The 12,506-nt window shown below is 46.7% G+C and overlaps 1 protein-coding gene across 10 annotated transcripts in view; it reads right to left on the minus strand.

Moving 5' to 3' along the window:
• Positions 1-12,161, minus strand: part of NCAPH (non-SMC condensin I complex subunit H) — a 63,084-nt gene extending 50,923 nt beyond the window's left edge. For 2 of the 10 annotated variants that reach the window (XM_063617686.1, XM_055241302.2), the window contains exons 1-6: positions 11,995-12,078; positions 5,975-6,227; positions 5,729-5,819; positions 4,994-5,086; positions 4,538-4,676; positions 3,611-3,735 (exon numbers count right to left, since the gene is read on the minus strand). In XM_063617686.1, coding sequence (XP_063473756.1) covers positions 3,611-3,735; positions 4,538-4,676; positions 4,994-5,086; positions 5,729-5,819; positions 5,975-6,227; positions 11,995-12,013 — 720 coding nt within the window. In that variant the 5' untranslated portion in view covers positions 12,014-12,078. Of the gene's footprint in view, positions 1-3,610; positions 3,736-4,537; positions 4,677-4,993; positions 5,087-5,728; positions 5,820-5,974; positions 6,272-11,994 lie in introns of all 10 variants that reach the window. The other 8 variants (XM_055241300.2, XM_063617683.1, XM_055241301.2 and 5 more) reach the window with 7 other exon arrangements.
• Positions 12,162-12,506: the final 345 nt, after the last annotated feature.

Genomic DNA, 12,506 nt, shown 5'->3' on the forward strand with positions numbered 1-12,506 from the left:
CGCTCACCTCACCACTCAGAGTGGGCATGGCAAGGCCCCACCTCCCTAGCCCCTTGCACACTCAGTCTTACCACTACCATCTGCTATAAGAACACTGGCATTCATCTCACTGGTGCCCTTTATCTGGCTTATTTATTAATTATACAAAAAGACCCAAGATACCCACAATTCTACATTTCTTGGACTCTAAGATCTATAGAACTCTGATGCCACCTCCCACCCCACCACAGCCCCCATCTCCCACTCCTCCTCAAAAACTGGTATTTCCTCAGGGCCCTCTAGACTCAGTCATCAGCAAAATTCTCTCTATCGCCCACTTAGTTCCTGAGGATTATCTCCACCTACTTGTTTATGTATTCTCAATGGAGTTCTCATTTCACTCTCAATGGGTGAAAACTGTTTCCTGGAGGCAAGGTGGAAAAAATCTTAGATATTACAATAATGTTTGCCTATCCAAACCTCCACCCTATCTGACAAAATCTTATTCCTTAGTATTTCATTTCAAGGGGAAGGAGTAGGCACAAAATGTGTAAATGGGTCTGAAGAGGCAAAAGTGATAAAAAACAGGCTGAGAGGCACTGCTCCAATTGAGACATGGTACCAGCCTGAGGATATGCTTCCCCTGCGGGCCTCTGCAGTGGCTGCTTTCTCTTCACAGCCCTCAAACCAGTGGCCTACAGGTGGGCCAGGTGACTGCAGCATCCAACTATCCTCCCTCCCAATTTCTAATGCCCTAGCTGTGAGTACAATATCAGCCTTTGCCACTGTCTGCCCATCTGTGTTGCAGTCATCTTCCAATCCCCAGGTCACAACCTGCCCTTCTTCTCGGAAGATCTTAGTATTAGTTTATGGCTCATTACTAGTCTCCAAATTTATTCCTGGTGTAGCTCTTATTGATTTCAATATCCATATGTTGATCCATCCAGGACACTGCCTCTTGGTTGATATCCTCTCCTTCAATGGTCTCCTTCATCCTAAGAAACCCAGGACTCTAAGACAGCCAAGTAAGACACCAAGACAGCCTAGTAAGACCCCTACCCCGCCTCTGCCATTTGCTCCCTTGCCTGCTCTGAGTTGAGTCATTAACCATGACTGCAACCTCTCCATATGCTCAATTCTAAGAGCCCCTCTCTGGCAACCACCTCCTACATTGCCAGCTCACCCCTTCTTGTCCCCAACACCAAGAAGTCTTTGACCCCACCAGGCCTACAATCTACTGATTATATTACTTTCCACTGCCCCTCATTCCCCTCTCTTCCGAGGTAAAATTCCCTGAGCAGTGAATGCAACCACACCTTTACACATGCACTCACCTCCAGTGTCCCTTTCCAGCTGTGTCCATTCACTCAGCTCAACAGGATCCCATATTAAACCCAACTTTCTGCCTACTCCATGATTGTACCCACACAGCTATTCACGGCTGGAGAAAGACACAAAATCATGCTGGCTGACCTCACTTTATATCCATCTGCCACCACCCTCAAGTAGACCCTAAGTTGTCTGACAGTCACACCATATCTCCCAAGTTCATGTACTCGCCCACCTCCTAGAGGACTCTTTCCTACCCTTTCCCCTCCTCACACCCCCAGTGCCTTCCTCCCCTATCCTCACTGTAAGCTGATGACCTGGCTTCCTGTTTTAAGACAGTATCCAGAAGGCTCCCCAATGAGTGCACCCAAACACCACCCCTGTCAGCCGAGCCCAACCTGTGCTGTCCATTCCCTTCCCTCTCACCTGTGCAAGGACATCACCCTGGCAATTCTCCTTTCTGCTGCATCATCAATAATCCCTTCTCCACTAGACTGCTGTCATCAACAAAATATGCTGTCATTTCTCCCATTCAAAAACAAAATCAAAACTCTTGGCTTTACTTTTCCCTCCATTTGCTATCCCTACTCCAAATTATACCAAAACTCTTCAAAACAACTACCTATATTCAAGTGTTTTGAGTCCTTTCCTCCCATTTATCATAAAAAAATTTCAGATCCACAAGAATGTTGAAACAGTAATATGAATCTCTATAAAGCTTCTACTTAGATTCCCCAATGGGTAGCATTCTGCATATTTGTTTTCACTTTCTCTATACATATCTCTCTCTCTCCCCACTCGAGAGTCTTTTGTCAGTAATCCTCATGACACTTCACCATGTGCCAGTTACTAAGCTACTGCCTCTCAGCTGTAAGCCTACCCTCTCTCCTCGGCTGTGATGCGGGATCTGGGACATTCAGCTTTGCCAGCAGCTCCCTGTTAGGCTCTACCAAGAAGGGGCACTAGAGGGAGACTACAGGCTCCAAGGGAGAGAAGGCACTTGCTCCTTTCTGCAGGCTGCATGTTAGGAGAACGTCACCCAGCAGTGTCCCACCCCGGCTGCAGCAGAGCCCACCTGTAGCAGCAGCTGAACCCCACTGGCAGATTTTCACACTCACAGAACCAGCCTTATTGAGACACCAGCACCAGCCAGCATGCCCCCGCTCCAGGGTCTGGGTGCTGGGCACACAATCCCCTCCCTCAAACTCAGGGACACTAGCACCAGCCAAGTCCTTCCCTGGAGGTCTGAGCTTGAGTTCCAGAGGGGCCCCCACTCCAAGCTCATTAGTGGCCTCAGGTTGCCACATTTGGCATGGTTGATCATTCCCCACTCCTTGAAATATTTTCTCATTTGGATACCACGCTCTTCTGGTTCTCCTCCTACCCACTGGATGTTTCTTCAGCTCTCTGAACTCCTAAGATTGGGGAAAAGGAACTCCCAGTCTTCTTCTCACATACATTCATTTCCTTGGTGACCAATTCCAATTTTGTGACCTTAATTACCATTTATGAATGTTGTGGAGGTAAGAGAGAGAAGTAATCTAGTCTACTGCTAGTGGGAGAGTAAATTAGTACCTTTTTTTTGAGGGCAACTTAAAATCCATGTCTCAGAATTTTCTTACAGATATTCTCCTATACGAGTGCAAAGATAATATGCATTACAATGTTCACTGAAACAATGTTTTTAATGGCAGAATTAAAAAATAAAATTGTAGTAATACCTGTTTGCTTTAAATTAACTGTGCTAATTATAGATGAGGCCTCCAGTACCATTTGTTTAAGCAGATTCTTTAGGATTTGCTAGATAGATGATTTAAAGCTAGGATTCTGGAGTTAGATCACTTAGCTTCAACTTCTAGCTCACTTACTAGATGTGTCGTTTTGGGCAAGTCATTGTGCCTCAGTTACCTCTTCCTAAAATGATACAAGAATGTTGTGAGGATTAAATGAGTTAACACAGGTTACAGGTTTAAGGAAGCACATGGTGCTCACTATGTGTACATTAAATGTTAGCTAACGTAACCACTGCTACATATACTAGGAAATAAAATTAATTTTTTATCAATTAGATTTCTCAGCAATTTGCAGTCTCTTCCTTCTCAATCATTCTGAAACACTGAGAGACTTACTTTTAGTCTTTACTGTCAAGCTAAAAGATGATAATGCAGAGATATCAGTTGAATGTTTTACTCCCTTGAGGCTTAAACAGGCACATACCAGCAAGGCAGCCTTAGCCCTGCCAAGTCTCAGCCCCTAAGGTTCTGAATTAGTCAGAAACCACACTGCGCACACAGTTCCTCACCTCACACTTCCGATCTGCTTCGGAGACATTGAGGTTGTTTACGTTCTGCTCAATGGTTCTGTGTAAGTGCTTCTTCTTTGGCTTTGGAGCCTTTTTGGTTGTTCCCATTTCAGTAGCACTTCCATCTAAAAGGAGAAATACAATTGCGTACTGTAAGGGCTGCTTTGAAGCATGTGAACTTACTAACTCAAGTTCTTCAAAACCTGTCGTAATTTAAACACGTGAGGCCGGGTGTGGTGGCTCATGCCTGTAATCCTAGCACTTTGGGAGGCTGAGGCAGATGGATCGCTAGAGCTCAGGAGTTCAAGACCAGCCTGGCCAACATGACAAAACCCCGTCTCTACAAAACAGTACAAAAATTAGCCAGACATGGAGATGCACACCTGTAGTCCCAGCTACTTGGGGTGGTGAGGCAGGAGGATCACTTGAACTTGGGAGCCAGAGGCTGCCGTGAGCCAAGATCGCACCACTGCACACCAGCCTGGGTGACAAAGTGAGCCTCGTCTCAAAAAAAAAAAAAAAAAAACAACTCCAACCCCAACCAAACAAAAAAAACATGCAGTTCTCTCAAAACATCAGGCATATTTAATCTGCAACTTATGGAGAAACCAAACTCTTAGATTTGGTTTCTCATGCAAGTCCATTTCCAAAGACTCCCAGATCAGAAGTTCCTTAGTTGGTGATGTTTACACAACCTGGCCTAAATAAAATATAAATGCTTTTATAAGGCCCTTCTCTTTTTCAAGGAAATGTAACTTTAGTGTTTGAGTATCTTCTCATGTAAGACCATATATGGTTCTAAAAATGCCCTGTCTTCAATAAAATGAGATCACTGATTTCTTGTGACCTTCTTCTAGTATATTACTCAAGTAACTACCTGGTATGCCCTAAAAAGAGCCACTTAAATCCAGATCCCTACCCACCTACCAGCAACATGGCCTTCCACTTCTTCCAAAGACGGTGCATCTTTGCCCAGCCCCCCAAGGACTCTGTATACATCGGCATGGACAGCATCCACACGCACGGCATAGATCTTCGTGCTGGCATCCAGAGTACCCGCAGCCACCTAGTCAAACGATCAGAGCTACACTCACAAAGATGCACAAAAAAGAACTTCTGAACAGGTAAAACACAGCAAGCTTCACAAAATATTTACTTGCCCCAAGGAAGCAATGACAAAGATCCCTCTATGACTGATAGGGAATAAACAGAATATATATTCTCTCCGTATTTCATCAGTTTAGGAAAAGAAAGTAAATTAACTAACATAACATCTAAATGAGAAGTCTCTCATGTATTTGCAGAATTCAACTGTGTTATGCCAAGTAGTAGAAATCATCGTCATTTAATTCAGATGCAAGAGAAAGTGGACATCCTTCTTACTTTAAAGTTGGTTGGTTCGGTGTCTTTCTGTTTAAGAATCTCTGACATAAAATCAATCAAGTGCAAACCAAAAGCATTCTTGGTAGTGATTTTCTGAAAACAGAAAATTGCAGAAAGGATTGTTATTTATAGCCTAGACTCATGTAAATAATGCCTCTTTTAACAGAGGAAGCTAAGTCTTTACATAGGAATACCCACGTATTGTCACTGATCTCTCTTCCCAAAAACACTTGTCAAGAGCCAAATCCTCACAGGCATGTCCTCATATTCAAGGCTAGGGAATGACAGCACAAAATTCCTGAATGCTCAGTGTGCAGGCCCTACTCTAAGCACTGCACACAAAGGGACTCACCCTTCAAACAACTTCATGAGGCAGGCAGTACCCCCATTCTCCAGAGAAGGACACGGAAGCAAAATGGTTGGGTGGCTCACACACAGCTTAGAAGCATGTAGCCTCCAACTCAGGCTAGCTCCAGAACTCTATTATTAACTCGTGCGCCATGCTGCCTTTCTAGATACACGGCAGGCAGATAGCTGGCAGCCTCTCAGGAGGTACACCACAGGTCCAGAGGAAACAGTAAAACCACCAGCATTACCGGTGGAAACCACCAGCACTAAGATGACTCACTGGAGAATTATCATCATTAATTGTGCATTCTCTACAGAAACAAGATAGCTGGATTTCCCCTGTGATCAAGGGATCACATCTTCCATAATAAACCAGCAGATACTCACATTTTCAGTGGACAGTTTGATACACGTGGAGTAATGTTCCGTAATCTGCGTGTTTGTAAACTTGGGGATAGTAGCTGAAACGTCAATACTCCTAAATGGAAAACAAAAACAAACAACTCTGGCAAGAATCCATGATAGTTTAAATTTTCAAAACCTAGACCCATGAAGTTTAGTGGAGATGCCTGGACCTACGCAGCCCACATCAAGGCGGCCGCCTCAAGGAGAACCAGCCCAGGAGCCCCTCACCTGCTGGAGGGGGAGGCCAATAAGCGAGGTGAGTCGGTGCTGAACTGCAGATCAAAGACCCTCGAGCGCCTCCGCTGCAGCCGCTCCTTCTCATCGTCATTCTGAGGAAAGTCTTCGAGGACTGGGGTGCCAGGAATATTGAGAGGTGCCTTCCTGGGCAGGGGCATTGGGAACACTCGCTCTGAAGGAGAGGAGGCACTGTGGGGGTGTCCTCGGGTCTCTGAAGAAGAGTTATTCATTGTGGCTGGCAGTGCTGGAACAAAATTCTTGCTCAAGAAACCTTCAAGAGAACATTTCCTATATCCAAAGAAGACTTGAGCCTGTCACAGAGGTGGAGGTTCACCACACATTGTCCACTGAGATCTTCTCCAACTCTAATACTTAATGGCTAGAACCTCTAGAGTTTGGGTTTCTTGGAGGTGCAGGGGGGAGGCCATAGGTTTCTGATGCTTCTTTGCTAATCTGGGACAAATATCCACTCTGCAGCTATTGTGAATTTAAGTACTGCACGGATATAAAGATGGATGATATAATGTTGCTGCCTCTGATAAGCTCACAAACTGGACAACAGACATACATAACCCATCATGCCAGGTAAGACAAGAGAGAGACAGACGCTGAGACAAGGGTGAGGTATGGGCTATAGAGTCAGACAGGCTGGGCTCTAATCCCAGCTCCTTCATATCTTGGCAAGCAGACAGAGAAAAAACAACATAAACATGTAAAACAAATAGAATGTTCCAAAGAATCATCCAGATTATTTGCTAACTACAAAGGGAAAAATGTCTTTTACAATAAAAACTCTACCAGTCACCACATTAACCAGTCAAATGTAGCCTCACTAAAAATCAATCTGAAAGTTACTCATCTCTTCATGTGACACAATGTGAAATTCATAGCATCACCCAGGAAATATTTCCACCAAACATGTTTAACCTAAATTTAACCAAAGAACTTTAGATCTTTAACTTCTGGTTTATAAGAAATACAAGGGGTCGAGGAACAAGTTAAATGATATCACAAGGAAACAGACAAATCTAGAATGCAGGACAGTTTTCAAGAAAACTAGCTTAGTCTCTTAACTTAAAAGATAACAACCAAAAAAAAAAAAAAAAAAAAAAGACTGGACATGGTAGCTCATCCCTGTAATCCTAGCCCCTTGGGTGGCGGAGGTGGGAGGATCCCTTGAGGCCAGGAGTTAAGAAACAGCCTGGGCTACCAGGCACAGTGGCTCATGCCTGTAATCCCAGCACTTTGGGAGGCCGAGGTGGGTGGATCACCTGAGGTCAGGAGTTCGAGACCAGCCCGGCCAACATGGTGAAACCCTGTCTCTACTAAAAATACAAAAATTAGCTGAGCGTGGTGGTGGGTGCCTGTAATCTCAGCTACTCAGGAGGCTGAAACGAGATAATCGCTTGAACCCGGGAGACGGACGTTGCACTGAGCCAAGGTTGTGCCATTGCACTCCAACCCAGGCAACAAGAGTGAAACTCCGTCTCAAAAAAAAAAAAAAAAAAAAAAAAAAGATGCTTATTAGTATTAGTCATCTAACTGGGTTAGACAGGTGGGTATCTAATCCCAGAATTTAGGGAAAGTTCCAGATGAGATACACACACTGGGAAGTCATCAGCATGTAAAGGGTATTCAGAGCCATAATACTAGATGAGATCACTAAATAACTGAGTAGAGGAACACTTTAAAGGTTTAAAGAGCAGGAAAGCACTTTGGGAGGCTGAGGCAGGCGGATCACATGAGGTCAGAAGTTCGAGACCAGCCCGGCCAACATGGTGAAACCCTGTCTCTACTAAAAATACAAAAATTAGCTGAGCGTGGTGGTGGGCGCCTGTAATCTCAGCTACTCGGGAGGCTGAGGCAGGAAAATCGCTTGAACCCGGGAGGCAGAGGCTGTAGTGAGCCAAGATCACGCCACTACACTCTAGCCTGGGCAACAGAATGAGACTCTGTCACACAAAAAAATAAATAAGTAAAAATAAAGGAGAAACCAGCAAAAGAGCTGGGAAATGTGCAACTAGTGAGGTGGGGAGAAAATCAGGAGAATGTGGCATTCTAAAAGCCAAGTGAAGAAAGTATTTTTAGGGGAGGAGGATGTGATAAACTATGTAGATGAGGACTGAGAACCGATCATTGGATTTAGAACCTAGGGTTACTAGTGATCTTGACAAAAACAGTTTTCCTACAGTAGTAAGGGAGAAAGCTGAACTGGAATAGTTCAAGAGAAGATGGGAGAAGAGAAACGGGAGACAGCAAACGATGACAAGGTGTTCAAGGACTTTTTTTTTTTTTTTTTGAGACACAGTCTTGCTTTGTCGCCCAGGCTGGAGTGCAGTGGCAGGATCTCAGCTCATTGCAACTCCGCCTCCCGGGTTCAGTAGCTGGGACTACAGGCGCCCGCCACCACACCCAGCTAATTTTTTATATTTTTAGTAGAGACAGGGATTCACAGTGTTAGCCAGGCTGGTCTCGAACTCCTGACCTCGTGATCTGCCTGTCTTGGCTTCCCAGAGTGCTGGGATTACAGGCGTGAGCCACCACGCCCAGCCCAAGGACTTCTACTGTAAAAGGGTGAAGAGAAATGAGAGGGTGAGAGTTGAAAGGGAAGTGAGGAATTTTTAAGACAAAAAAAACAAACAAAAAAAACCTCGGCATGGTAGAAAGAATGAAGCAAAGAGATTGTATTAGTTTTCTATGGCTGCTGTCACAAATGACCACAAACCTAGCAGTTTAAACACACATGTGGCCAGGTGTGGTGGCTCACGCCTGTAATCCCAGCACTTTGGGAAGCCGAGGCGAGCAGATCATGAGGTCAGGAGATCGAGACCATCCTGGCCAACACAGTGAAACCCCGTCTCTACTAAAAATACAAAAAATGAGCCAGGCGCAGTGGCGGGTGCCTGTAGTCCCAGCTACTCGGGAGGCTGAGGCAGAAGAATGCAATGAACCCAAGAGGTGGAGCTTGCTGTGAGTCGAGATCGCGCCACTGCACTTCAGCCTGGGTGACAGAGTGGGACTCCGTCTCAAAAAACAAAAACAAAAACAAAAACAAAACCACACATGTATATGTGTTCTCTTGCAGTTGTAGAGGGTTACACTCATTCTGGAGGCTTTGACGGGAGGATCTGTTCCTTGCCTCTTGCAGCTTCAGAGCTGCCTACATTCCTTGGCTCACTGTCCCCCCATCACTCTAACCTCTTGTTCTGTCATCACATCTGCTCTCACTCTGCCCCAACGACCTTCCTTTTATAAGGACCACTGTGATTAAACTGGGCCCACCCAGATGATCCATGATAGTCTCCCCTTCTCAAGAGCCTTAACTTAATCACATGTGCAAAGTCCCTCTTACCATGTAAGATAACATATTCACAGGTTCTGGACACCTTTAGGGCAAGTGTTATTCAGCCTATCACAGTGACCATCCAAAATAAAAGGTAAAATTTGCTGAACAATGTACTCAAGTAGGTAAAGGGGTTGCCTTTGTAGAGAGCACAGAGAGCCCATCCTCGGCAACAGGAGAAAAGACAGAGGCACAGGCACAGATGCAGGCAGGGAGCAGGTGCAATGGCAGACTTGGGGATGTTCCCTTTTGTTTGCTTTTTTTTTTCAGTAAAATAGGAAGTAAAAACAAGGCTGGGCGCAGTGGCTCATGCCTGTAATCCTAGCACTTTGGAGGCCAAGGTGGGAGATCACTTGAGGTCAGGAGTTCAAGACCAGCCTGGCCAACAAGGCAAAACCCCGTCTCTACTAAAAATACAAAAATTAGCAAGGTGTAATGGCGCATGTCTGTAATCCCAGCTACTCGGTAGGCTGAGGCAGGAGAATTGCTTGAGCCTAGGAGGCAGAGGTTGCAGTGAGCCAAGATCAAGCCACTGCACTCCAGCCTGGGGGACAGAGCAAGACTCTGTCTCAAAAAAAAAAAAAAAAGGTTGTTGGAGTCAGGGAACGAGGGAGTGAATTAGAAAGATATAGGTGGTATTGAGAAGTGGGGTACTTTGCCAGGCATCTGTGGTTCCAGCTACTCAGGAGGCTAAGCCTGCTTGTGCTCAGCGAGGCTGCAGTGAGCAAGGACAGCACCTGTCAATAGCCAAGTACTCCAGCCTGGGCAACACAGCAAGACCCTGTCTCTAAAAAATAATAGGCCAGGCGCGGTGGCTCACGCCTGTAATCCAAGCACTTTGGGAGGCTGAAGCGGGCAGATCATGAGGTCAGGAGATCGAGACCATCCCAACACGGTGAAACCCCGTCCCTACTAAAAATACAAAAAATTAGCTGGGCGTGGTGGCAGGAGCCTGTAGTCCCAGCTACTTGGGAGGCTGAGGCAGGAGAATAGCGTGAACCTGGGAGGCAGAGCTTGCAGTGGGCCGAGATTGCGCCACTGCACTCCTGCCTGGGTGATAGAGGGAGACTCCATCTCAAAAAAAAACAAAAAAAAAACAAAGTAAAAATAGGAAGGGAGGAGGCAAGAGACATTTTTAGAAATGGAATCAAGAGGACTTGTGAGGACAGCATTTGGATGTAAGCACAGTAGGCTACAGGCTAAGGAAGGAAGCTGGACCTTTGGAGAAGATACCTTAACAGAAATAGGAAGCACTGAAGGAGAACCTTGTCTAAGAGAGAAACTAAACTTGGAATTAGAGGCATGCTTTAATTCTCCGAATCTTCTTCCCATGGTTTCTCTCCTTGCCTTTGATATTATGCATCCATTCATTCAACCGATGGTTACTGAGCTCAAAGACACTTCCTATGTATACTTCCTCATTTCCCACTCATTTTTCAACCCACTCTGGTCTGGTTCCTATTCCAACTTCATGAGAACTATCTTTTCGTGATCATCTACAACTTCCATGTTGCCTAAACCCTATGGTCATTTTCTGGCCTTTCTCTTGGAATCCAGCAGCATTTGAAACAGCTGACAGTCCCTTCCTTGTTGAAACACTCTTGGCTTCTTCCTATACCATTGTCTTTTGAGTTTTTCCAGCTCGTCCTTCTCTATCCAGCTTCTAAATGTTGGTCCTAGATGTGCAGGGCCTTCCTAGTGTTCTCACCTGTTCTCATGGTTTTATGGTCTAATGGCCTATATGATAATGGTATCCAAATTTATTTCTCAATCCATGGGTCACTTCCCTGAGTGGTCCACATAACTCCCCTGAGAGCCAAATTCTCATCTAAGTGATTATAGATCCCTTCGCCTGAGTCTCTCTCCGGTAAGTCACACATACCATGTCCAAAATGTAACTCAATTTCCAAATCTCTTACCCAAGGCCTCCAGACCCTGCCTACGTGTCAGGCCTCACTAAGCTTAGTCACAATGTTCTGGTCAGGTCCTAGGCCAGGCCAGGCTCTTCCCTGCCTCATTTTTGTACTTGCTATTTCTGTCTGAAATACCTTCCCTAGTATCTGCCTAAAGATCCTCCCTGAACCCCTAGCGGAGCCACCCCCACTCTGCTATACTCAATCACAGCACTCAGCCTCATATGTAATTATTTCTTTTGTTTACTCTCTGTCTCCCCAACTCCAACAGTATAGAGATATTATCAGTTTTGTTCGCCCAACGGGAGAGCTCAGTACTTTTGAATAGATGCAAAAATAAACGCATGCATGCTAAGCATACAACGGTAACCACATCGCTTCCAAAGCCCTGAAAATAACGTCTATTCCAGGAAAATCACCATTTTAATGGAGAGACACCGAGCACGCTTTAGGAGCCCAGGGAGAAGGCCGCCCCACCGCCCGCCAGGGAACAGAGGAGTGTGAGGCAGGGCCCGCGCGCGCTCCGACACCGGCCGAAGCCACTTTCTGGTTGGCTGAGCGCACAAGTTCCGCCCGCCCCGCGCCGGCCCTCCCCTCCCCACCCCCCGCACCGGCCTCTGCTGTCGGCCGCAGGGCCAAGACCCGGGCTGAGCAAATCCTCTCTCCCCGCGCAGGCCAGCCCGCCAGCCCTGCCCGCCCGAAGTACTGCTTCGCTCGGGGCCCTTCCCGCCGCGCCTCCCGACCGCCCGGCTCACCTGGGCCGGGAGGTCCCATCTTGCCTTGACGTCTCCTGAGCTGGTTTTAAATTGCGCGCGTCGAGACGCCTGAGCGGCGTAACGGCCGCGTGACGTCGCCGGCGGGCGGGGCCAGCAACACGCCTGCGCAGACCACCTCGGGCCTCCGCGGACCACCTCGGGCCTCCGCGGGCGGCGCCAGCGTGAGGAGTTCTGGATTGAGGACCCCGTCTGATTGGGCTTCTTGGGGTCGGTGCACCCCCCCCCGAAATAGTATGAAAACCCCCTCCTTTCGACCACTAAGTGCAGGACTGGGCTTGGGGACCCAGCGTCGAGCAGGGCGAGCAAGGCCCGTCTTTCGTGGAATTTACTTTCTTTCTTTTTTTTTTTTTTTTTGAGACGAAGTCTAGCTCTTGTCCCCCAGTGCAGTGTCGCGATCTCGGCCCACTGCAACCTCCGCCTCCTGGGTTAAAGCGATTCTCCTGCCTCAGCCTCCCGAGTAGCTGGGATTACAGGCGCCTGCCACCACGCCC

Source organism: Symphalangus syndactylus, chromosome 14, assembly GCF_028878055.3.
Source record: "Symphalangus syndactylus isolate Jambi chromosome 14, NHGRI_mSymSyn1-v2.1_pri, whole genome shotgun sequence".
NCBI classification, from domain to species: Eukaryota; Metazoa; Chordata; class Mammalia; order Primates; family Hylobatidae; genus Symphalangus; species Symphalangus syndactylus.